The sequence below is a fragment of the Pleurodeles waltl genome, chromosome 12, assembly GCF_031143425.1.
Source record: "Pleurodeles waltl isolate 20211129_DDA chromosome 12, aPleWal1.hap1.20221129, whole genome shotgun sequence".
In the NCBI taxonomy this organism is placed as follows: Eukaryota; Metazoa; Chordata; class Amphibia; order Caudata; family Salamandridae; genus Pleurodeles; species Pleurodeles waltl.
Window position 1 is genome coordinate 621343095 of NC_090451.1, and position 27338 is coordinate 621370432.

General features: G+C 41.0%; 2 protein-coding genes across 4 annotated transcripts in view; one reads left to right on the top strand and one right to left on the bottom strand.

Moving 5' to 3' along the window:
* The window catches only part of LOC138268382 (intelectin-1-like), a 63809-nt gene extending 45908 nt beyond the window's left edge, over window positions 1-17901 (bottom strand). Inside the window, exons 1-3 of one of the 3 annotated variants that reach the window (XM_069217958.1) lie at window positions 17872-17901; window positions 7014-7084; window positions 2501-2671 (exon numbers count right to left, since the gene is read on the bottom strand). In XM_069217958.1, the coding sequence (XP_069074059.1) occupies window positions 2501-2671; window positions 7014-7071 (229 nt within the window). In that variant the 5' untranslated portion in view covers window positions 7072-7084; window positions 17872-17901. Of the gene's footprint in view, window positions 1-2500; window positions 2672-7013; window positions 7085-8750; window positions 8899-17729; window positions 17780-17871 lie in introns of those variants that run through there. The other 2 variants (XM_069217957.1, XM_069217959.1) reach the window with 2 other exon arrangements.
* Window positions 1-27338, top strand: part of LOC138267162 (RNA-binding protein 8A-like) — a gene marked incomplete at its 5' end in the record, with an annotated part of 251162 nt that overhangs the window by 57539 nt on the left and 166285 nt on the right. The gene's annotated exons all lie outside the window — the stretch shown is intronic.

Here is a 27338-nt window from a genome sequence, read left to right on the forward strand (position 1 = left end):
TATGTTGTTTTTAAAATATATAGATATTCCTTGGGTCTGTTTAACCAAATGTATGTGTGTATGTATATATATATATATACATATATATATATATATTTTCCCAAGGTTCTTACTTGATAAATAAGAAATTGGCACTCCGGCAGCAGTCAGATAAATAGCATTTATTTGCTGAGGAACCAACAACGTGTTGAGGTACAAGCCTTCAAAACACCACCTGACATGATCAAGGCTTGTGCCAAAGTGCTTTGTAGGAGTGGAGTGGGGTAGAGTGGAGTATTCATGGTGTGGTAGCACACTGCTGCCAGAGTGCCAATCTCCTATTTATCAAGTAAAAGCATTGGGAAGATGTGACACGTGCATGCAGGTGTTTTTTGAGCACCGCCGACACTTGGGTGCACGCCGGTACCGCGGATGAGTACTGGATATATATATTCACTGAAAAAAACAAAGATTGCAGGGATGTTATATTTAGGAAATAGAATTTAAAAAAACAAAGAAATTCACTTAAAAAACCACAGGTCTAGTTAGGCTCACATTTTAAATGTACAATAACTATAGCTTGTGCCGTGAATTAAAAAAAAATGCTTTTTTTGCCCTGGTGCGTCCCAGGGGACCCCTGGACCAAGGCTAGTGGGTTAGGCTGGAGTCGAGTATCAAAATGGCTACAAACACTTCCGGGTTTGAGTGTTGGCAGCCAATCAGATCTCTGCATGAGATCGGGAGAATTTTCAAAGTCTTCGCACTTCTAGATATAAAAATTAAGTTTTTCTTTAATATCTCAATAAACTACTGAACATATTTACACCAAATAAGAAAAACCATAATCTGCTATAAAAGCTACCTTTCTGCCAAATTTGATGTAATTACGTCCAGTGGTTCGGGCTGCAGGTGTGTTGAAAGATTCAATGGGAATTAACATGGGAAATGCACTTTTTTGACCCCCCCCTTTTTTCTCAGCCCCCACTCAACGATTCACCCCAAAATGTATAATGCACAACAAGACCCTAGAAGGTACTTTTTTGGGGAAAAGCTTGTGAACATCTGTCAGGTGGTGCCAAGTTAAAAAAAACCAACACTTTTTCTATGGAAACTAGATTCAAACTATAACTACGTACTGGCGACTGCCAGAAGGTTATATATATAGGCGTGTGTGTGTGTGTGTGTGTGTGTGTGTATGTATGTGTATATATGTATATATATATATATATATATATATATATATATATATAATCCTATGCTTACCAAGGTAATAGGTAATTGCATAGTTTTTACATAGGTTATCTGATTATATGCTCATGGGTCTCTGTTTTATTTATCAATCACCATATGTGAATATTACTATTGGGTCTTGAAGTACTTCATTATTAAAATACTGAGAGAAAGATAACATTTAAAAAAATGTGTTCCGAAAAAATACACAAATAAATTAGCTTCAAGTACAGGAACACTTAAAAGTCTGAGTTTATACAATACAAATTCAAATATGAATATATTATCTTCCTTATACATATATACCGTTTATATGTAGACATGAATCGATATATTTATTACTTTACTCCCACTGTAGAAGCGAGAAAAAAGCTTTGACTCTCTGCAATGCACTACTTTGTCTCACCCTATACCGCTCTCAATATATCCTCTGCCTCCAATCTGTGACCATCCCAAACCTCATTCTACCACTATGATCTCCCGGATCACTTTCTATAGGCTCTTCCTTCCTCCATCTCTCCTTTTTACTTATCCCAAACCTCATCTTACTACTATGAGCTCCCAAAAATAACACTTTCTAATCTCTTTTCTCTTTTATCCCTCCATTGTCTTACTCAATCCAGCTAACAAATTCACATGTCCACCGCTCAAATTAACTCCTATTTTCCCTATACTAATCCACTACTAATCCTTTTGGGTTCTGGAGTAGCGTGCTACTCCCCGAAAAGCAGTATAACGCCTAATCAGGAGTAGTATGCACGATATAAATACAATTACAATTACAATTACATTGCAGAGGCCTTATGACTATTTGGAGTGTTGTTTCCCTGTGTAAATTAACCACTACAGGCAATTTGGGAGTCAATATTAAGAAAGTCAGTTTTGCTGTGCTAAGGTAGTAAACTTGAATTTAACCTTTGCATTGCAGTAATATATGTGTGATTTCACATTTATTAGTAAAGTTGCTTTAAATTATGTTTTATTGGGCCACATTTATTTCACTACCATGGCATAAACATATAAATCTTGTGTGGGGTTGGCAGGAAGTATTTACCTTGGATCTATGATTTAAGTGTGGAGCTCTTAAGTTTCCTAGGCCCCTGCATGCGTAGCTCATCCAGTGCTGGCTTTTTCTTTGCCTTCGAATTCCACAATTCAGTGCCAAACTGGACAGGATAACTTACCAACTCATGCAACTGACAAACATAAGAGCTCTGGTGATGGAAAGGACAATCAGGGCAAAATACTAGGAAGCCTGCCTCTAAAGGGATGGACACTTCTTTCTACTTACCCTGGGATGTCTTATCATTTGTCTTGATCTGTTGGCAGCTGCGCATGAGCTTCATTGCCTCCATGGGATGGTAGCCATCATACTTCTGCTCACACTCGTCAGCGTTCCACTTGGCCACGAGGTCCAGGATGGCTAGCTTCTTACAAGGAAGATCATTGGCATCGCATTCATCTAAAAAGAAATCGTTTTCAGAAAATTCACTACTTCCTGGTACCATCCCAAGGAGATTTTAAACCAGTGTGTGACAAAAGCAGATGAAGGTATTTGACTAGATTATTGCATGTGAAATAAAAATATTTGTGGATAAAATATTGAGTATCAAAATATTGGTAAGATAAACGTTATTGGTAAGCGTATGTTTACTATCCTGAACCCCACACATATGTATCCTGACAATGTATTTATCATCGAGGTACTTGGGTATAGAGGTGGAAATAGTTCAACTACGCTTACTTAAAGTTATCTACCTTCACTATATTTTGTCTGTCAATATTTAATCCAAAATATTTACTCATCACAAAATTTCTGTCCTCCGTGTTGAGACAGAATACCCATTTTGATATAACCAATACTATAAATTAAATTTTCATTAACCTGAGCAACATCCGAATGGCAACTAAAAGTATTATCCATATTGAATACTGCCACCACCCTGCTAGCAGTGCTGTGATCGTGCCACCACAGAAATATGTCCTATTTAAAGAATTGCTTGTATGACTGTAATCCAAATTTGTTAAAGATATTCTTTTGTAATATTCATCCTCTACATTGTCTTCCACTAAATCACAAGGTAACTATATAGTTACTATATATCTACTTTGGAAGGTAAGCATAAGTGAGGTTAAGAAAATTATTATATACTTGCCTTTCAAAGGGATTGTGAACTGATGTAGTAGATGCAATGTTATCAATATACGGTATGTTACATGTGATATAGTGATGGTGTCCCCCTACCACTCCAATATCCTAGGTTTCATAATGCACAGTACTGAAACAGATGTATGTGCATATTTGGACTTCTAGTTAGAGGGAATTGGTATTCCCAAACTGATTCCCCCAGATCCTAGCCTCATTTTTCTCACACAGATTTTGACTACTGATTATGAGAATATTGAAAAGGACACTCACTTCCATTACTGACAGAACTGAGACTACTGGAACACATGGAAAGAGGCCCTCATTTGTGGACTATATATATCTCTCCATGTTAGATTGGTCACAGCATAAAAACAAGCAATGACAAAGCCAATATATCTTGCCTATGCTTTGCAATGTGTTTTAGCCATGTTGTTCACAGTGTAGCTGCTGTTCAGCATGGCTAAAAGTTAGTGGTATAGAGGAGAGTGGTGTGGAGTGTCATAGAGTGGGATAGTGAGAGTGGAGTGGAGTGTTGTAGAGTGGAGTGGCAGAGACTATAGTATATTTGAGTGGCATAGTGTAGAGTTGCACAGAGTGGCATACGGTGGAGTGGCATAGAGTAGAATGGACTGTTGTAGAGTGCATTGATGAAGAGTGTTGCATAGTGTAGTGGCATAGAGTGCAGTGTCATGGAATGCAGTGACATAGATTGGAGTGGTGCATAGTAGAGTGGAGTGGTGCAAAGTGGAGTGGTGCAGTGTGGAGTGGCGCAGAGTTGAGTGGCAGAGTGTAGAGTGGCCCAGAATAAAGTGCAGTGGAGTAGATTGCAGTGGCATAGAGTAGAGTTGCACAGAGTAGTGCAGAGTGGAGTGGCATAGAGTTGAATGATGCAGAGTTCAGTGGCACAGAGTAGAGTCAAGTAGCATAGAGTGCTGTGGTGTAGTGTGCAGAGTAGAGTCTAGTGGCATAAAGTGGTGCAGAGTAGAGTAGCATAGAGAGGTACAGAGTAGAGTATAGTGACATAGAGTGCAGTGGCGTATAGTGGAGTAGTGCAGAGTAGAGTGGCATAGAGTTCAGTGGCAGAAAGTGAAGAATTGCAGAGTAGAATGTCAATCAATCAATCAAGGATATATAGAGCGCACTAATCACCGATTAGGGTCTCAAGGCGCTGGGGGGGGGAGCTACTGGTCGTAGAGCCATGTCTTGAGGCGTTTCCTGAATGTCAAGAGGTCTTGGGTCTGGCGAAGGTGGAGCGGTAGGGAGTTCCACGTCTTGGCGGCTAGGTGAGAGAAGGATCTTCCTCTGGCGGTGGTGCGGGGGATGGCGGTGAGGGCGAGGCTGGCGGAGCGAAGATTGTGGGTGGGGGTGTGGAAGGTGAGTCTGTCATTGAGGTAGGCTGGGCCTGTGTCGTGGAGGGCATTGTGTGCGTGGATGAGCAGTTTGAAGGTGATCCTCTTTGATACTGGTAGCCAGTGAAGGTCTCTGAGGTGGGGGGAAATGTGGTCACGACGTGGGATGTCCAGAATGAGGCAGAGTGCAGTGGTGTAGAGTGGAGTAGAATAGTGTAGAGAGCAGTGATGTAGAGTTCAGTGATGCAGAATAGAGTGCAGTGACATAGGGTGTCATTCCGACCCTGGCGGTCCATGACCGCCAGGGCCGGGGACCGCGGAAGCACCGCCAACAGGCTGGCGGTGCTTCCTGGGCCATTCTGACCGCGGCGGTAAAGCCGCTGTCAGAAAAGGGCAACCGGCGGTTTCCCGCCGGTTTACCCCTGGCCCACAGCGCCGCCATGGGGATTCCGACCCCCTTCCCGCCATCCTGTTCCTGGCGGTTTTTACCGCCAGGAAAAGGATGGCGGGAACGGGTGTCGTGGGGCCCCTGGGGGCCCCTGCACTGCCCATGCCACTGGCATGGGCAGTGCAGGGGCCCCCTAACAGGGCCCCATAAAGATTTTCAGTGTCTGCAGAGCAGACACTGAAAATCGCGATGGGTGCCACTGCACCCGTCGCACCCCTACAACTCCGCCGGCTCCATTCGGAGCCGGCTTCATCGTTGAAGGGGGTTTCCCGCTGGGCCGGCGGGCGGCCTTCTGGCGGTCGCCTGCCAGCCCAGCGGGAAAGCCAGAATGGCCGCCGCGGTCTTTTGACCGCAGTGCGGTCATTCGGCGGTTCCCTCCAGGCGGGCGGCTCCCGCCGCCCGCCGGGGTCAGAATGACCCCCATAGAGTACAGTTGTGTAGAGTACATTGGTGTAGAGTGCAGTGGTTAAGAATAAAGTGGTGTATGGTGCAGCAGCATAGACTAGATTGTTTCAGAGTACAGTGGAGTGGTGCAGCGTAGAGTACAGTTTCATAGAGCGGCATATAGTGTAATGGCATAGAGGAAAGTGGCATAGAGTGCAATGGCATACAGTGCAGTGGTGCAGAGTAGATCAGATTGTTGTACAGTGGATTGGTGTAGAGTGCAGGGGCATTGAGTTGAGTGTTACAGTAGAGTAGAGTTGGCGTAGAGTGTATTGACAGAGTGCAGAGGTGCAGTGTGGCATAGAGTGCAGTGGTGCAGAATGAAGTTGTGCAGATTAGATTTGGTGTGGCCTGGAATGCAGTTCTGTTGAGGGCAGTGGTGAAGAGTGCAGTGGTGTACATGAGTGTGGGGGACAGTGGACTGGCATACAGTAGGGTGGTACATGGTAGAGTAGTGATGTGTAGTGTAAAGTACCATAGAGTGCAGTGGCGTAGAGTGGGATGGTGCAAACTGCAGTGGTGTAAAGTAGAGTGGTGTCTAATTGAGTGCAGTAGTGTGGAGTGATGTAGAGTGGAGTAGCATAGAGAAGACTAGTATTCGTAGTGTTGTAGCACACTACCATTACAGACAAGCATTTTCAATTGAAATGGCCATTACATTTGCACAGACATACAGTTTTACTAGCAAACTATGCATAAACTATACAGTGCACAAACAAAAATGTGTGGAATTTGCATCACCTAGTTTAAAGATTCGTTTTGATCATATTAAAGTATTTGTTTCCAGCACACTTCAGAAATAACAAAAAATGTGCTTCATTTGTGCGTTTATAATTCTAATACATTCTGAAATACTTACACAGAACATTTAAATGTTGTTGTGTGCTAGAAAAAAAATCTCTTTCCTACCCAGAATATCCAGCAAGATTGTCACATAAATCCTCTCACTTTGAAGTCAGAGAAAGAAAAGTAAACAAGCACCCATGAAAAACAGTGCCTTGCATTTTACCTTGGTCTTTGAATGCACCGCAAATGTGACGAGATAAGAACAAGATTTAAAGGCCAGTTAACAGAAAGCAAGTTTGTGGAAGAATAAAGAAAACACAGTTTAGGCAACGAGAGGGAGAAGTTGAATCTGGAGAGCCTAAAGCAAATAAAACAAGCAAAGGAAAGCCAGAATGAGTGAGTTACAAACCACAACCGAATGGTAATCAACGAGCAGAATGCATTCCTAGGTCAACTGTCTGAAAGTCCCCAAGATGTCTTTAGGAAACCAGACAACCAGGGCCAACCCTCATGCTGAGCCATTAATCTACATTTCTGGAACGTTTAGGTTGGGCCCAACCTTAGCAGACTCCTGATGGAACTTGCCCTCAGGAGATTGGCCCCTTTACCTGCACCCCACTGTTCTTACCTGCGGCTGAGCTCCAGGACACGGAGACCAGGACAAGTACCAAGCAGAGGATCTTCATTTTGCAGCTCTCCCTGAGGTTGTGAGGGAGAAAAAGATTGTTATGAAAGCATACATTTCCACTGAAATTACAGGTATTTTTCATCATTCATGAACAGAAAAGATTGTATTCACCATAAAAACACACAAATGTCTAGATAGGGATTTACGTATCCGCCTGCGCGCACTTCTACAGGTGTTTTTATAGTCACAGACATTTGCAGAAGCCTAGAATGATGCACCAGCCACAGGCTTCCAGCTGTCCTTTTGGGAATGCCATGTGACATATCCTGTGGGGTCCTCTTAAGTCTCTCTCACTGTCCTACCTTTTTGCACCAAATATTTTTTAACTCAGGTGAAAAACACAACTGATTATTATAATCAGTGCTTACTTTGCAAAAGAAAAAAATAATGACCGGGTGTCAGTGTTTTTCCTGGAAGCCCTTCATGAATGACCGGATTAGTGAATACCAGGGCTGTGTGGTCATGTTTCCACCTCAATCCTCCTTCTTGTAGCACCCTAAACGTCCCTCCTCCTCGCACTCTTGCATTTCTTTCAGCCCTGTTTTCCCCTGTTTTCTCCTGTTTGTTACTGATATTTCCGACTATTCTCTTTCTCCTGATTCCTCACTTTTTCTGTCTTTTGCTCTGTTGCTTCGGATCAAAATGTGATGTTGAAAAAATGAACCTCGGTCGCCAAAAATGACACAATTCAAGGATGGACTACTATAAATTTCATTTTATGTACCTAGAGCCCAGAGGCACGTTCCAATAACAAGACATAATTTAAAGGTTTGCTTATTGTAAGTGTTTGAGTTTTTAACAATGGATTACATAATCAGAGTGTATTCACAAAACTGAAACCAGCGCCTCAACCTAACGATTAAAAAAGCGGGACTTTGCGAAAGTACCAAAGGCCCTAATGCTAGAAAGCAAAATGTCACCCTTGCGTCAGAGGCCAGCTATTAAAAACAGATCAGCGAGCATCTCCTACCGCTGGACCGGGTATCACCGAACCTGCTGCATACTGGTAGCTAATTCCTCTTTCTACCCGACGTTCCCTCTCTCATCTCCGCGCCCACTCATCCCGTCCACCCCTCTCCCTATCCCTTCTTCTATCTTCCCGTCCTGTCTCTCACTTATTACCTTCCAGGTTTTCTCTCACTTTTATCTCCTCTTTTTCTCTTCCCCTTTTGTTTCTCCATCATTTGTCCCTTATCTCCTCTCTTTTACCAGTGCCCTACACTTCTCCCCCCCCCCCCCCACCTCCCCTACCAAGAATTGCATCTACCTCCTTCCCCCCGGCCGCTCACATCTCCATCGTCTTCGCGTCTTTATCTTCCATGTTCTTTCACGGATCCCTTTTAGGACCCTTTCCCTCCCACTTTTCCATCACCTTTTGTGCGTCCACATCTTTCTCCATTTCAGTTGCGTTTTCTTTTATTTTCTCTCTTTCACGCTTTCCTTTATTTACATCTCTTGTTTCTCCACTTTGTTTTCCTCTCTCCCAATCCATCCCACCCGCCTGCCCCAGGCACCAGGCTCTGTGTTTAAAGCACTCAGAGCGGATGACCTGTAACCTGTCTGCAGCCTGCAAAGGGCAGGCTGGGCCCCCCACTCACCTCTGGAGCCCGGTGCTACTGCCCCAGCTGCACCACTGATATCTACGCCCCTGCACAAATAGTTACAGCTTCCCTTTACCTGCTCCTACTCAAGAGAAACGCTGCTCGAGCCTGTGACAACCTCTGACTCGGAAGCTCGCCTTGGAATTCGTCGAAGAGAATGCGGATTTGCAGATGAGGACTCTCCCTTTTAAAGGAGTCCTCATAGCAGCGTCCCCCGGGGCTGTTTAGAGATCATGGTTGGTAATACAAATAAGGAAACCCGCAGGTTAAATATGTGACAGGACTGGAACTTAACCATACTCGTTTTTCTGCAACTGCAAACAAATGTATGCCGTTGGGGTTATGTATTAGTCCACTCCCCGAGGGCATTGGTCGTGCTGGTCCTTTCTGGTTCCTTCTAGTTTGGGGTGGGCCTAGCTTCAAATCATGTCTACAATGCTTCAGTAGTTTTTGAGCGCATTTCAAAAACTATGGGTATACTTTCAAATTGCCTGTCCGAAATCTGGCTCGAAAGTAAGTAGGTAGACATAAGTATGCCTTGAACCTACCAGGAAATCCTCGAACAAGGCACCATGCCGTCATTGCATTAAACCGCTGTGCAATTAAAAATGGGCCCGAACGCACCCAAACCAGTCCAGTTCTGCCCCACACCTAGTTATCCTGCCCAGACTGTGAGGTGAGGGCATTTCTGCATTCATCTTTAGAAGTGCAAAAACAGCTGTGACAAGACTGTGGGGTGTACTTATGTTTTCCTGGAAAACATCAGGTCTAAAGCTTCCAAGAGGCGTGGGCACTGGTTTAGAGTGCTGTGCAAGTAATTAATATGTGTACATGCACACTTCTGCCCAGGTCAAACAGGATTACTTTAGAAGCCATCCCAGAGTCATTGGATGATCATCCAACTACTTTAGACGTCATTTTCTCATCATCAGACGTCATCAAGCTCTTAAAGTCATCAGCACAGATTAGAAACTGGAGCCTGATGACCTGAGGATGACTTGAAAATGACTCTCTGATTACCTTACCGAGTGGGATGGTTTCTGATGACAGAAGGATGATTTTAAAATGACTTCCTGAATACTTAACATAATGAGATAGTCCCTGATGATCTGAGGATGGTTTGAGGATGATTATCTGATTCATTTAGTAGCACCACCATTTTCAACCAACTTAAACTATTCTTAATGATAAGAAGATGAAGTGAAGATTACGTCTAGTGCATGTCGACTACTTGGTTATCATTTTCGTTTGAAATGTTTAACCTTTTTGGTGATTTCAAAAGTAGCAACTTCTTACTGCTTAAAGAACACCATTTAGATATTACACAAGTTTGGTATTATATGCATATAAGCATACAATGTATTTCAGAAGACTGTGTGTAAGTTAAATTAATGGCCAATGGTTTTCCTTCTTTTTTAATTTTTTTTATTATTAACGAATAAAAAGAATGCACATGGTCCATTTCCCTTAATTCACGGTCTCCATTAATAAATTAATTTACAGACTCAACAGAAAGCTGAATTCTGATGGTTTCTTCAACAGAGGCTCTCTACTTTGAGGTGCTTCACCAGGCATTCCAAAAACAACACAAAAGGGTTCACGAAGACCCTGATTTCTTTCGCCTTTAGAGGAGTTGAATCCTGAATGATATATAAGCCTAGCAGTGCATCTGTAGGTTCAAATTGAGCTCGGGTCCAGCTCTATTGTAGAGGAGGTAAGTCCTGAATGATACACGAGCCTACCAGTGCATCCGTAGACTAATTCTGAGCGCAGGTCCAGCTCTATGTCTACCACCTCCAAGCCCTCCATTGCTAGGTGAGTGAGTATCATGCCTGAATCTCATTTAGGAAACCAACTATAGGGAGTACTGAGAAATGTTTCCCAGTTTGCAAAGAGTCCAGGTTCTGCTTAATATATTAGGGGAACTGTCATGTTTTAGCATGTTGTTCTATGCACTCTGTACAGAGGCAACTGATTAGATGACCATGTGTCCTGAACACCTATGAACTGCCAACAAGCACTAAGAGAAACTCTTACTAGCTTCACCTCCAGAGCTCTCAATGGTTCCCCGTCATGCACACCCACCCACAACCAGAACTTACATAGACACCTACAGGCAACTTATTTCATAAAATGAAACATACAAGTGTCACATGTTGCATGGAAAAAAATTAAGAAATACATCTGCAAAAGCATATACTCTTAAGGAATGCAAGACAAAGTAAAACCTGAAATGTAAACTAATGCATAATTGCACAGTGGGTACGTAATAAAGATTTTGGAATGCAATAGAAAATTGCAACCATTAATAGGTTTTTCTAGAATGTGGATGTGCAATATTTGTTTGGAGGGAAGCTGGTGAATTTATGGGGTGAAGGAAAATTTCAAAACTGTTCATCCTAATTTAAATTGACTTTTTTTCAATTTCCACCTTATTTAATCAGTCGATAAATGTTATTACATCTCTTTAATTTTCATTGGTTTCAATGAATGTGACATTTGAAACTGTGTCTTCAAGTCGTTTTAGGTTGTGTACATTTATACTCTATTAAATATTGCACAGATTTCTAATGCAAGATGTATGAGGATATGTTGATGTACAACTTTAAAGATGATTGAAAATATTTTAGGCTTCTGAAGTACTACTTGTTTTATTATAGACCAATATTTTTTCTGTTCTAATCTGCCACTTATTAAGTAAATTTTTGGTATATGATTGCAGTAATGCTGTTTCAATTGAATTCGAAATTGAGTTTTGACCCAGTTCCGGACCAAAGATGTACCTAAAAGCAGAGCAGTGCACATATTTTTTTTAAATGCTTTTCAGATGTTGTTGACAGCTTTGTACTTCTATTTAAAAAAGTGCATATGCAGAAGATGCTATTGAGGCCTCTGTGCTTTGCAGCTTCCAAAACTAGTAGGCAAGGCAGCAATTATTTCACTCTGCACCTTTCTTGTGCTTTTTTCCCCATGGATTTTTATGTTGAGAGTTCATAACAATACAACTACATGTCCCAGAATGCAATGCGTGGATGAGAAATAATGCCTTTGTAAGCTGCATTAAGGCAAACATCTAATTTGCTGCACCAATCAGACATTCAGATGCTGGACATTTTCCCATGCGTTTTCTTTGTCATGGACCCCTTTGTTTTAAATTTTCCTGCATCTCTTCGACTAAAAAACGTGAAAGCTGGTGGGCAAGCATGACTCTGACGCACTTCCAGTAGCACCGGAAGTTACATCATCTGCAAGGTCTTTGTTAGGTGTAGGCTGCGAGAGTGAGGTGATGGAGAGTCGTTGTGGGCTTTTAAAATGTGTGGGTATGGTGTTTCTCGTGCTATTTTTGTTTTCTGCAAGGAGACACACCTTGAGTGTGCGATCGTTAAAACATTTTGTAAGCCAGGTAGACGGAGATCAGATGAGATGGCAGTCTCATCTCTGCCACCAGGACGATTCGGGTAATAAGTGCTTTCTGTTTTGGAGGGAGATGTATTGTTTTCTGTTGTCCGATTAAAGGATATGATTTTCAAGTAATCCATAGAACACAAACAAGCAAAGCAGAAAATTAAAAGTGACCCTTAATGGCATAATCTGTATTTTTTATGAAAATGTAAAATAGTCGTATTTTCAAATTATCTAATTTCTCGCGGGACAAATTAGTAGTCACTGGTGTATGGTGCGGCTACAATTTTGTAGGAGTACAATCCCTTGCGCATGTAACTTTATCTTCATTTATTTTCTTTTACGTGGCTCTAAGCAGAGGTTAGTGATATATTCCGAGCCTCCAGCAGATGTGTGATGCCTCATACAGGTAAAATAAACATTTCCTTTCTGACAAGGAAATCGAGCCTTTTAAAAAGCAAAAGAAAGTTAGGCTTTCGGCAGTGGGTTTAAAAGAGGGGACTTCATTCCTGCGATGTTTTAGACAGTTTAGCTGCAGGGAAAATGATAAGAGCAAACCAGTTCCGAGCAGACCTGGGCAGACTGCCCAAGTCAAAAAGGAAGATTTTCCTGGAGTCATTCTGAAGTCATCTGATGACTCTGACTGGGCTATTCCTGTAATTATCTGCTGGAGTCATCTGAAACCATCCTGAAGTATGTGTATAGGGCGAAATATTTAAATGAGATGACTCTAGAGTCCTCACAGAAACTACTCCAGGATTAGTTCCTGATTACTTCAGTGGAAAACATGTAATGATCTTTTACTGCTGCAGGATGATCCCAGGATGATTTCAGGATTAGGCTGGATTACTGCAGGATGGGTTTCTGATTACTTCAGTGGAAAACATGTGAATCTTTTACTACTGGAGGATGATTTCATGATGATTTCAGGATTAGGCTATATTACTCCAGGATGATCCTAGGAGTATTTCAGGATGAGGCTGTTTTATTACAGAATAATCTTGTGTTGACATCAGAATGAGGGTATATTACTGAAGAATGACCACAAAATACCTTTGGAATAGACTTAGACGATTATTAGTCGATGATCACACAATGATGGAGATGTATTACCCCAAGATGGAATCTGGATGTATCACTGCATGATGATATCAAGATTGGGATTTATTACTCTAAAACAGCGTTTACCAAACTGTGGTTCGTGAGCTGATTTTTGGTGGGTCCCAATCCAAAATCCCCCAATCACAGCCTCTTCCAGGAACCATATACTCAAACAATCCATACATGTCTTCTTGTGTCATAATGCCCACTGTCTGTTCTGTTGCAATGTCACACTCCCTGCTGTCACTCCGGCTTCTTTTCTAACATCAGAAAAATGACCAGGTGTGGAAAATACTCATATTGATTCCTAGTAATCTGAAGGCAATGAATTCAAATCCCTCCAACACAAGCTCGATCTTCCATCCTTCTGAGATTGGTAAATGAAGTATGGTGAGAGTTTAACAGTAACAACTGCCATTTATAGCTTCTAAAACAAAAAAGAACTGTATGAAAAAAAAGTTACTGCCTGCTTCTCCATCACCATCTTAAGTCTTCAGTCACTGTCGTCCAACTAACTCTCCCCCTCCTCATCACCGACAGTAAACAAATATTACTCAATTATGATACTTAAATCACAGTGTTTTCTGTGGCCTGATTTACAAAATGGTTGAACAGTTCCAAGACCTCAAACTTGGGAAATCAGAGGGTCTGTATTCGTTTAAAGACTTTTTGTAATTTACTATAACCAAGTAATAATCTATAAGCTTTTCCGAATTGTTGAATGAGTTAAGTAACCATTAAGGAACTGCTATTTGGAAGGGATGTTTTAAGGGCACCCCTTCCAAATCCAGAACCTTCAAAAGTAGAATTAATGATTTCACGCTGCAAAATATTAATATGTTTTCACCAAATTCAAATTAGTGTTAAGTCATTTGCAAACTGAAAGTGGTCTCCAGGGGACACCTTCCCTTTTGAGAATGTTGACAAAAAACAATTTTTTAGGAGTAGGCAGTGGTTCACTGGTACCATTGCCTACTCCTAAAAAGGTTTAACTTTTTTCTTTTTTACATGTGTCTTGTTTTTCTTTTAGAAAAACAGGAGGCATTAACAAAAATTGCTTCATTTAAAAGCAATCACAGACATGGTGGTCTCCTGCACCCAGCAGGCCATCATGCCTTTGACTCTAGCCAATTGTAGTGGGTCAAACAGCAACCTGCCTCATGGATATTAATGAGGTGGGTTAAATTGTGACCCATATTTAAAATACGGTGCACCATGGCACAGGATAGGGGGGCAAAAGCATCAGAATTTTTTACGCTATTGATGTACTGTTCAGGATTAGCGCCGAAATGTTGTCGCTAACCCTGAACAATACACAGGGGCCCATTGTAACCAATGGTGTGCCCCCTTTTAACGCCTGCTAGATTTCTTTGTGCCATTGTTTCACCCCCAACATTAGCATAAAAATAAATGACGCTAATGTGGTGCAAGGAGGCACTAGGCCGTCTTAAATCAAAGCCTTAATTTCCATTTGCAAAATGTTGTTGCGCTTTTTGTGACCACTTTTTGCAAATAGAAAATTCGTAAATCAACTCCTAGATCAGAAGCCACACTATCATTTTTTATTTCAATCTCATTTTATGTTAGTTTCCTGTGCTTTACTGTATGGACAAAGCCATAATTTCAAATGATATCAACAGAAAACATTTTAGTTGTTTTGTAAAATGACAATTTGTCAGTAAACCCGGTGTGGAACACACAATTTACTCAGAAAGCGTACATATATGTAGACCAAAACAAGGGTGGTAGTAGAAACACCATCAGCAGGTCACAGAATTAAGGCTGAGTTGGGCAGCAATGGCAGGTCTCCCCAAGGATTTCTGTAAATTTCGAAAGAATTGTATCACTGCAAGGCCACATGAGAATCTACCTAACCTGGCACTTTCTGGCCTTGCTGCGACCATTGCAAAGTAGTAGCATCATTGTGAGTGAGCGATTTTGAGCTTTGTGGCCTGTGCTGGCCGAACCCAGAGCTTTCACAGGAAAGTATGAGGTTTTGTGGCTAGTGGTGGGGAACATGGGGAACCAGGAGTGGCATAGCCAGGGTGTCATGGGCCCAGGTGCAAGGAAGGAAGTGCCCCCCCATCACTGTTTGAATTGCAAATTTCTTTAATAATCTGTATTCAATGGGTCACTCAAGCCTATGTGCCACAGTACCAATGGAAGCTACCTATACCCCTGGAAAATTGGTTTGAATCCTGGATTAGGCTCAACAACATGTGAATCTGGCCTTGTGTCCCTGTGCTGAAAACGAGTAGTCTGTGTGTGTTCTGATGTGCTCTTATGTCATCGGAAAAGGTTTACTTTGCTCTATATAAAACTGCCAAAATAGTGTTTTTTCTGACCATCATCCACGCTTGATGACGTGCAGCAACAAGCAAAAACAAAGCATTACTTTTGATAGGAGAAAAACACCTTGGAGAGTCTCAAGATAAATTCACCATAGAGGATAGAAATCAAAACAGAAGGCCGCTTTGATATACTTACAGCATGACAACACAAGATGCAGGAATCCAACATACCTGCTGGCACAGTTGTGAAGCTCTCCCTTCACAATGCATATAGTCTAAGTGCTGATGATACGCCCTATGTATGTATGTGACTTATACAGCACTAACACTGCAGCACTGCGGGGAGTTTACAATAGGTACAGCAGAGGAGAACAGGACATGAGTTTCAAGGACAGAGTTTAGTTTTACTGATGTCATGTTCATGGTACTCAGTATTTCAACCTTGGAAACTAGAGAGGCTGAGTGTGAATCTTAGTTTACGTAAAAGCTATCTTGTCAGATTCATAAAAGAACATCAAAAATGTTACACCATTAGTCTATAAACACACAAAATATCAACACCTGCAAATTCAAAACGCAGCTCTGAACACAGGGGGAGTGGGCTTTCACCATCAGGACACCCAAGAGTACTTGCAGCATCTGGACAAAACTCACCACTCAAAAACGTTCAAATTCTCACAGCATTAGAATAAACAAACTGTAGGTGCATACAAGACCAATCATTCACAACACTTACCACATCAGAACACTTCACAACTTCAAACGTTCACAGCCCTCAGAATACTGAAAAAGAACAATTCACTGCATCACAAGGATCATAACCGATAGAGACCTACAACATCAGGACACTCACACTAACAAGGCACTCAAAAGGTGGAAACTTACATCAGAACTCTGGAGGTGAAACATATCCATTCTTAGTATCTAGTGCTCTCGCTCCAACACCTTCACAGGCTCCAAATTCAAGCATCAAAGTGCCCATAGCGCCCAGATGCACACTAGTTTGAAGCGTGTGTCATAAACAATAAAATATACCCCCAAACACACATATGCACTCTGATGGACATGGACACCGACATACAGCACTCACAAGACGCTTGACACGTGCATTTCTTTGCAAGTATATACCAAGACACACAAACTGTAACAAAAGTATGTGCACAAATGTGTGCTAACGTTTTTGTAAACATGCATACTCATATAATCAGGCACACAAACATGGTCTCCTTACTATAGGAGCTGCCCAGCATCACCCTAGCATGCACACACTGTATTCTTATTGTAGACAACTCCACAATCTTTACTGGTGCTTATTATTAAATTAATTGTGTACTAGCATGCACATAAACCGGTTGGGCACAAAGTCCAGATTAAACATATGTTTTGAGGTCTGGTAAGATATGCAATTGTACTGACAGACAGTTTTGTATTTAGCACATTCTGCCCCAGGAGTAGACTCGTAGCACTGCAGATAATTGGGAGGCAAACACAGTGAGTGGACTAGCCAGATCACAACCATGTGATTTATAGGTTTTGTCCAGGTACCAGCAGCAAGCCACAGCCACTTTTTAAAAAACGAAATCCAGTATTAAATCGGGCCTAAGTGGGTTTTTCCCACCTACTACTACCTTTTTAAAATGCACTGTTATTTGCGGTGCTGTGAGGGGTACTCACACATGTCTGTGCTCATTAAAAATAAAATCAATAGTGTTCAGTAAAAGGGCGTGGAAGGCAGTCTGCTCAGGTCTGCTCGGAACTGGTTTGCTCTTATAATTTTCCCTTCAGCTAAACTGTCTAAAACATCGCAGGAACGAAGTCCCCTCTTTTAAACCCACTGACGAAAGCCTAACTTTCTTTTGCTTTTTAAAAGGCTAGATTTCCTTGTCAGAAAGGAAATGTTTATTTTACCTGTATGAGGCATCACACATCTGCTGGAGGCTCGGAATATATCACTAACCTCTGCTTAGAGCCACGTAAAAGAAAATAAATGAAGATAAAGTTACATGCGCAAGGGATTGTACTCCTACAAAATTGTAGTCGCACCATACACCAGTGACTACTAATTTGTCCCGCGAGAAATTAGATAATTTGAAAATACGACTATTTTACATTTTCATAAAAAATACAGATTATGCCATTAAGTGTCACTTTTAAATTTCTGCTTTGCTTGTTTGTGTTCTATGGATTACTTGAAAATCATATCCTTTAATCGGACAGCAAAAAACAATACATCTCCCTCCAAAACAGAAAGCACTTATTACCCGAATCGTCCTGGTGGCAAAGATGAGACTGCCATCTCATCTGATCTCCGTCTACCTGGCTTACAAAATGTTTTAACGATCGCACACTCAAGGTGTGTCTCCTTGCAGAAAACAAAAATAGCACGAGAAACACCATACCCACACATTTTAAAAGCCCACAACGACTCTCCATCACCTCACTCTCGCAGCCTACACCTAACAAAGACCTTGCAGATGATGTAACTTCCGGTGCTACTGGAAGTGCGTCAGAGTCATGCTTGCCCACCAGCTTTCACGTTTTTTAGTCGAAGAGATGCAGGAAAATTTAAAACAAAGGGGTCCATGACAAAGAAAACGCATGGGAAAATGTCCAGCATCTGAATGTCTGATTGGTGCAGCAAATTAGATGTTTGCCTTAATGCAGCTTACAAAGGCATTATTTCTCATCCACGCATTGCATTCTGGGACATGTAGTTGTATTGTTATGAACTCTCAACATAAAAATCCGTGGGGAAAAAAGCACAAGAAAGGTGCAGAGTGAAATAATTGCTGCCTTGCCTACTACTAGTTTTTGAAGCTGCAAAGCACAGAGACCTCAATAGCATTTTCTGCATATGCAATTTTTTAAATAGAAGTACAAAGCTGTCAACAACATCTGAAAAGCATTTAAAATCAATATGTGCACTGCTCTGCTTTTAGGTACATCTTTGGTCCGGAACTGGGTCAAAACTCAATTTCGAATTCAATTGAAACAGCATTACTGCAATCATATACCAAAAATGTACTTAATAAGTGGCAGATTAGAACAGAAAAAATATTGGTCTGCAATAAAACAAGTAGTACTTCAGAATCCTAAAATATTTTCAATCATCTTTAAAGTTGTACATCAACATATCCTCATACATCTTGTATTAGAAATCTGTGCCATATTTAATAGAGTATAAATGTACACACCCTTAAACGACTTGGAGACACAGTTTCAAATGTCACATTCAATGAAACCAATGAAAATTAAAGAGGTGTAATAACATATATCGACTGATTAAATAAGGTGGAAATTGAAAAAAAGTCAATTTAAATTAGGATGAACAGTTTTGAAATTTTCCTTCACCCCCATAAATTCACCAGCTTCCCTGCAAACGAATATTGCAAGTCCACATTCTAGAAAAACCTATTAATGGTTGCAATTTTCTATTGCATTCCAAAAGTTTTATTACATACCCACTGTGCAATTATGCATCAGTTTACATTTCAGGTTTTACTTTGTCTTGCATTCCTTAAGAGTATAGACTTTTGCAGATGGCTTTCTTAATTTTTTTCCATGCAACATGTGACACTTGTATGTTTCATTTTATGAAATAAGTTGCCTGTAGGTGTCTATGTAAGTTCTGGTTGTGGGTGGGTGTGCATGACGGGGAACCATTGAGAGCTCTGGAGGTGAAGCTAGTAAGAGTTTCTCTTAGTGCTTGTTGGCAGTTCATAGGTGTTCAGGACACATGGTCATCTAATCAGTTGCCTCTGTACAGAGTGCATAGAACAACATACTAAAACATGACAGTTCCCCTAATATATTAAGCAGAACCTGGACTCTTTGCAAACTGGGAAACATTTCTCAGTACTCCCTATAGTTGGTTTCCTAAATGAGATTCAGGCATGATACTCACTCACCTAGCAATGGAGGGCTTGGAGGTGGTAGACATAGAGCTGGACCTGCGCTCAGAATTAGTCTACGGATGCACTGGTAGGCTCGTGTATCATTCAGGACTTACTTCCTCTACAATAGAGCTGGACCGAGCTCAATTTGAACCTACAGACGCACTGCTAGGCTTATATATCATTCAGGATTCAACTCCTCTAAAGGCGAAAAACATCAGGGTCTTCGTGAACCCTTTTGTGTTGTTGTTGGAATGCCTGGTGAAGCACCTCAAAGTAGAGAGCCTCTGTTGAAGAAACCATCAAAATTCAGCTTTCGGTTGAGTCTGTAAATTAATTTATTAACGGAGACCGTGAATTACAGGGAAATGGACCATGAGAATTCTTTTTATTCGTTAATAATAAAAAAAAAAAAAAAAAAAAGAAGGGAAACCATTGCCCATTAATTTAACTTACACACAGTCATCTGAAATACATTGTATGCTTATTTGCATATAATACCAAACTTGTGTAATATCTAAATGGTGTTCTTTAAGCAGTAAGAAGTTGCTACTTTTGAAATCACCAAAAAGGTTAAACATTTCAAACGAAAATGATAACCAAGTAGTCGCCATGCACTAGAAGTAATCTACACTTCATCTTCTTATCATTAAGAATAGTTTAAGTTGGTTGAAAATGGTGGTGCTACTAAAGAAATCAGATAATCATCCTCAAACCATTCTCCGATCATTAGGGACTATCTCATTTTGTTAAATATTCAGGAAGTAATTTTAAAATCAACCTTCTGTCATCAGAAACCATCCCACTCGGTAAGGTAATCAGAGAGTCATTTTCAAGTCATCCTCAAGTCATCAGGCTCAAGTTTCTAATCTCTGCTGATGACTTTAAGAGCTTGATGACGTCTGATGATGAGAAAATGACGTCTAAAGTAGTTGGATGATCATCCAATGACTCTGGGATGGCTTCTAAAGTAATCCTGTTTGACCTGGGATGCCTTCCACGCCCTTTTACTGAACACTATTGATTTTATTTTTAATGAGCACAGACATGTGTGAGTACCCCTCACAGCACTGCAAACAACAGTGCATTTTTAAAAGGTAGTAGTAGGTGGGGAAAACCCACTTAGGCCCGATTTAATACTGGATTTTGTTTTTTAAAAAGTGGCCGAGACTTGCTGCTGGTACCTGGACAAAACCTATAAATCACATGGTTGTGATCTGGCTAGTCCACTCACTGTGTTTGCCTCCCAATTATCTGCAGTGCTACGAGTCTACTCCTGGGGCAGAATGTGCTAAATACAAAACTGTCTGTAGTACAATTGCATATCTTACCAGACCTCAAAACATATGTTTAATCTATACTTTGTGCCCAACCGGTTTATGTGCATGCTAGTACACAATTAAATTAATAATAAGCACCAGTAAAGATTGTGGAGTTGTCTACAATAAGAGTAAAGTGTGTGTGCATGCTAGGGTGATGCTGGGCAGCTCCTATAGTAAGGAGACCATGTTTGTGTGCCTGATTATCTGAGTATGCATGTTTACAAAAACGTTAGCACACATTTGTGCACATACTTTTGTTACAGTTTGTGTTTCTTGGTACATACTTGCAAAGAAGTGCACGTGTCAAGCGTCTTGTGAGTGCTGTATGTCGGTGTCCATGTCCATCAGAGTGCATATGTGTGTTTGGGGGTATATTTTATTGTTTATGACACACACTTCAAACTAGTGTGCATCTGGGCACTATGGGCACTTTGATGCTTGAATTTGGAGCCTGTGAAGGCGTTGGAGCGAGAGTACTAGATACTAAGAATGGATATGTTTCACCTCCAGAGTTCTGATGTAAGTTTCCACCTTTTGAGTGCCTTGTTAGTGTGAGTGTCCTGATGTTGTAGGTCTCTATCGGTTATGATCTTTGTGATGCAGTGAATTGTTCTTTTTCAATGTTCAGAGGGCTGTGAACGTTTGAAGTTGTGAAGTGGTCTGATGTGGTAAGTGTTGTGAATGACTGGTCTTGTATGCACCTACAGTTTGTTTATTCTAATGCTGTGAGAATTTGAACGTTTTTGAGTGGTGAGTTTTGTCCAGATGCTGCAAGTACTCTTGGGTGTCCTGATGGTGAAAGCCCACTCCCCCTGTGTTCAGAGCTGCGTTTTGAATTTGCAGGTGTTGATATTTTGTGTGTTTATAGACTAATGGTGAAACATTTTTGATGTTCTTTTATGAATCTGACAAGATAGCTTTTACGTAAACTAAGATTCACACTCATCCTCTCTAGTTTCCAAGGTTGAAATACTGAGTACCATGAACATGACATCAGTAAAACTAAACTCTGTCCTTGAAACTCATGTCCTGTTCTCCTCTGCTGTACCTATTGTAAACTCCCTGCAGTGCTCCAGTGTTAGTGCTGTATAAGTCACATACATACATAGGGCTTATCATCAGCACTTAGACTATATGCATTGTGAAGGGAGAGCTTCACAACTGTGCCAGCAGGTATGTTGGTTCCTGCATCTTGTGTTGTCATGCTGTAAGTATATCAAAGCGGCCTTCTGTTTTGATTTCTATCCTCTATGGTGAATTTATCTTGACACTCTCCAAGGTGTTTTTCTCCTATCAAAAGTAATGCTTTGTTTTTGCTTGTTGCTGCACGTCATCAAGCGTGGATGATGGTCAGAAAAAACACTATTTTGGCAGTTTTATACAGAGCAAAGTAAACCTTTTCCGATGACATAAGAGCACATCAGAACACACACAGACTACTCTTTCTCAGCACAGGGACACAAGGCCAGATTCACATGTTTTTGGGCCTAATCCAGGATTCAAACCAATTTGCCAGGGGTATAGGTAGCTTCCATTGGTACTGTGGCACATAGGCTTTAGTGACCCATTGAATACAGATTATTAAAGAAATTTACAATTCAAACAGTGCTGGGGGGGCACTTCCTTCCTTGCACCTGGGCCCATGACACCCTGGCTATGCCACTGCTGGTTCCCCATGTTCCCCACCACTAGCCACAAAACCTCATCATTTCCTGTGAAAGCTCTGGGTTCGGCCAGCACAGGCCACAAAGCTCAAAATCTCTCACTCACAATGATGCTACTACTTTGCAATGGTCGCAGCAAGGCCAGAAAGTGCCAGGTTAGGTAGATTCTCATGTGGCCTTGCAGTGATACAATTCTTTCGAAATTTACAGAAATCCTTGGGGAGACCTGCCATTGCTGCCCAACTCAGCCTTAATTCTGTGACCTGCTAATGGTGTTTCTACTACCACCCTTGTTTTGGTCTACATATATGTACGTTTTCTGAGTAAATTGTGTGTTCCACACCGGGTTTACTGACAAATTGTCATGTTCCAAAACAACTAAAATGTTTTCTGTTGATATAATTTGAAATTATGGCTTTGTCCATAAAGTAAAGCACAGGAAACTAACATAAAATGAGATTGAAATAAAAAATGATAGTGTGGCTTCTGATCTAGGAGTTGATTTACGAATTTTCTATTTGCAAAAAGTGGTCACAAAAAGCGCAACAACATTTTGCAAATGGAAATTAAGGCTTTGATTTAAGAGGGCCTAGTGCCTCCTTGCACCACATTAGCGTCATTTATTTTTATGCTAATGTTGGGGGTGAAAAAATGGCACAAAGAAATCTAGCAGGCGTTAAAAGGGGGCACACCATTGGTTACAATGGGCCCCTGTGTATTGTTCAGGGTTAGCGACAAAATTTCGGCGCTAACCCTGAACAGTACATCAATAGCGTAAAAAATTCTGATGCTTTTGCCCCCCTATCCTGTGCCATGGTGCACCGTATTTTAAATATGGGTCACAATTTAACCCACCTCATTAATATGCATGAGGCATGTTGCTGTTTGGCCCACTACAATTGGCTAGAGTCAAAGGCATGGTGGCCTGCTGGGTGCAGGAGACCACCATGTCTGTGATTGCTTTTAAATGAAGCAATTTTTGATAATGCCTCCTGTTTTTCTAAAAGAAAAACAAGACATATGTAAAAAAGAAAAAAGTTAAACCTTTTTAGGAGTAGGTAATGGTACCAGTGAACCACTGCCTACTCCTAAAAAAATGTTTTTTGTCAACATTCTCAAAAGGGAAGGAGTCCCCTGGAGACCACTTTCAGTTTGCAAATGACTTAACACTAATTTGAATTTGGTGAAATCATTAATTCTACTTTTGAAGGTTCTGGATTTGGAAGGGGTGCCCTTAAAACATCCCTTCCAAATAGCAGTCCCTTAATGGTTACTTAACTCATTCAACAATTCGGAAAAGCTTTCAGATTATTACTTGGTTATAGTAAATTACAAAAAGTCTTTAAACAAATACAGACCCTCTGATTTCCCAAGTTTGAGGTCTTGGAACTGTTCAACCATTTTGTAAATCAGGCCACAGAAAACACTGTGATTTAAGTATCATAATTGAGTAATATTTGTTTACTGTCGGTGATGAGGAGGGGGAGAGTTAGTTGGACGAAAGTGACTGAAGACTTAAGGTGGTGATGGAGAAGCAGGCAGTAACTTTTTTTTCATACAGTTCTTTTTTGTTTTAGAAGCTATAAATGGCAGTTGTTACTGTTAAACTCTCACCATACTTCATTTACCAATCTCAGAAGGATGGAAGATCGAGCTTATGTTGGAGGGATTTGAATTCATTGCCTTCAGATTACTAGGAATCAATATGAGTATTTTCCACACCTGGTCATTTTCCTGATGTTAGAAAAGAAGCCGGAGTGACAGCAGGGAGTGTGACATTGCAACAGAACAGACACTGGGCATTATGACACAAGAAGACATGTATGGATTGTTTGAGTATATGGTTCCTGGAAGAGGCTGTGATTGGGGGATTTTGGATTGGGACCCACCAAAAATCAGCTCACGAACCACAGTTTGGTAAACGCTGTCTTAGAGTAATAAATCCCAATCTTGATATCATCATGCAGTGATACATCCAGATTCCATCTTGGGGTAATACATCTCCATCATTGTGTGATCATCGACTAATAATCGTCTAAGTCTATTCCAAAGGTATTTTGTGGTCATTCTTCAGTAATATACCCTCATTCTGATGTCAACACAAGATTATTCTGTAATAAAACAGCCTCATCCTGAAATACTCCTAGGATCATCCTGGAGTAATATAGCCTTATCCTGAAATCATCATGAAATCATCCTCCAGTAGTAAAAGATTCACATGTTTTCCACTGACGTAATCAGTAACCCATCCTGCAGTAATCGAGCCTAATCCTGAAATCATCCTGGGATCATCCTGCAGCAGTAAAAGATCATCACATGTTTTCCACTGAAGTAATCAGGAACTAATCCTGGAGTCATCTCATTTAAATATTTCACCCTATACACATACTTCAGGATGGTTTCAGATGACTCTAGCAGATAATTACAGGAATAGCCCAGTCAGAGTCATCAGATGACTTCAGAATGACTCCAGAAAGATCTTCCTTTTTGATTTGGGTGCACAGGTTGTGTTAACTACGAGTTTTGTTGTTTGGATTGTTTGCTAGAATATACACAGAAATATCATCTGAGACAAATATAGTGGCCTAAATATAGTTTTCAAAACGATCATCACATTAAGTGTAGATTTTGTCCACAATATTTATATGAGGTGATATTCTGGCAACGAGTTTTCAGGACCAAACTACAGTTTAGAAAACGTGTATCTAAACAAGGGAAAGCCATTTTCCACAAAGTGAGCCCTTCATACCAACATTGTCTCATTCTGTCATAGGCCACATGCCAATAATAAAAGAGGAAGTGTTGGTCTCCTACTCAATAAGTCACTCACAACTGTGCCCATCGCAATACTATTCTTGTTCCCTCCTACTTGTACTTGTTCCATACCACCCACCAGGAAGCATCGGCTTCGTTGATGACCTTGAGATCTTAAATCACAAATCCCATCCTCTATGCCACTTGACATTCTCAGAGACTTCAGCATCAATCCTACAATCATCAACAGACTCCCATTCACTCAGTTTCTCTCTGGCCACTCTTCTAATAGCACTGATCCTCTCATACACACTTGCAAGGTGCTCCGAAGGCAACTCACTTGATCTGATTATAATATCTTAAACACTTACTCATTTCTTAGTTATCAACAGCCAATATCCCACTGATCATACATCACAGACATCAGCCCTCATCCTTCCTACAGCAAACCACTTATAGATTCCCCCTATCACCACATGCAGACGTTGTGGACATGCTCTTCCATCATCTCTAAATCAAATATTCAAAACAGCTAAACACACATTGAATCAATATCTTTAGATCAACCCCACAACACATTGAGAAGAGAAATCATTTGGCCGGCAGTGTCCTCAGTTATGGACTGGTCCTACTGTCCACGTATTGAAAACTAAGCGCTCTGGAACTGACCTAGGGCCTCATTTAGAGATGAGTGATAACAGGACATCTGACAGACAATGGCAGTTGTCTTATGCACCAGCCCCAATTTTCAGGGCCGTGGTTAGTGGTGTTTCTGATGATGGTGTCCTCTCCATCATCAGAAAAACAGTTTTGCTGGATCTGATGCTAAAAGTAATGGTATTCCTTCTGTCTAATGGTTCCATTAAAGCCACTGTCGTCCTAGACAGAAATCATTTAAAATGTCCACCACATGCTGCAAAAAAATTGGGTAAATTAGTTATCTGAATCCAGCAAACGGACCTTCACGGTGGAAGTGGGGTCTGTGAGAGAATGGAGTTGGACCTTCTTAAACCCTTAGATCTTATGATGTTGTACTACCTGGTTTTAGGACATCTACAGTGACTCTCACTGATTCCTACTCATTGCAAGATTCGGACAATTTGCTTCCAGCTCTACCAGTCGGTTCCTTCCATTGAAAACATTTCTGATGCTACACAGGTGGTTTAGGAGTCTCTGCACTGGTTGCTCATAAACACACGTGTGCACACATGTGCAGTCTGAGCGAGGGGACTACTGTCTACTCAGTCCGGCATCTCTTCACAGGTAAACTGTTACAGATAGGACCTTTATTAAATTGATTATTGCATGTGCAGACTCTATATTACAGGGCATCTAAAAAGTAAGATTCACTTTTCTTTTATGTCATTGTGTTAACCTATAACCTGTAGTGCTTTACTATAATTTTGTTTTATTGTATTCACATTATAGATGAAAGCTGCGCAAAAGTGATAACGTCACAGTGACTCCACCTTGATAACAAATGAAAGTCCCTTTTCCTATGTTTACATGAGTCCAGACTGCAACTATATTATTACTTTGCCCTTATTTGCACTCCTTCATATGGTCAGGCAGCGCCGGATTTAGGGCTGGTGGTGCCCAGTGCAACTTTTTTGGAGCTCCTCCCCCTGGCCACCTTCTCCTTCACCATAAATTCCCTCAGTACGGATATAAAAATAATACAAAATAGACATGGAGGAACTATTTACTGATAGGAAATAATACAAAAGCAATAGGCTAATGATTGCCCCATAGTGCATTGCAGTACTCATTTGAATATTTCACCATGAGGCTCTCGGATGAGCAGTGGCCAATAAAGCATGGTGCTGGATTTTAGGGGCTGCTGGGAGAGTAGCAGCTCGCCCAGGGACCCACTTTCAGTTTTCCATCCTAAGTATCTGCTGCACTTATAGAGAGATCCTGCAACAGTGTTGTTGTGTTTTGCAGTATTTCAGTGTTTGTTACTTTTATCTGTATGTTCTGTGGTGTGTGGACTGTTGTGACTAGGTTTTGTGATTGGTTTGTAGGGAGATTGAAGAATTTCACATTATGTCGAATGTTGAAAACATTATTTAGATATGCATAATTGTTAGGGAATCACTGTTTTTAAGGTCTCATGTCTGTAAAAGGTGGTTTTATCCTGAAGTATTTAATTACCGATTTGTGTTATGCTTGACTCAGTGTTTTGCTTTTAGTTATTGTGATGACATTCTGACAAAGCCAATAGGCCTGACTTTTAT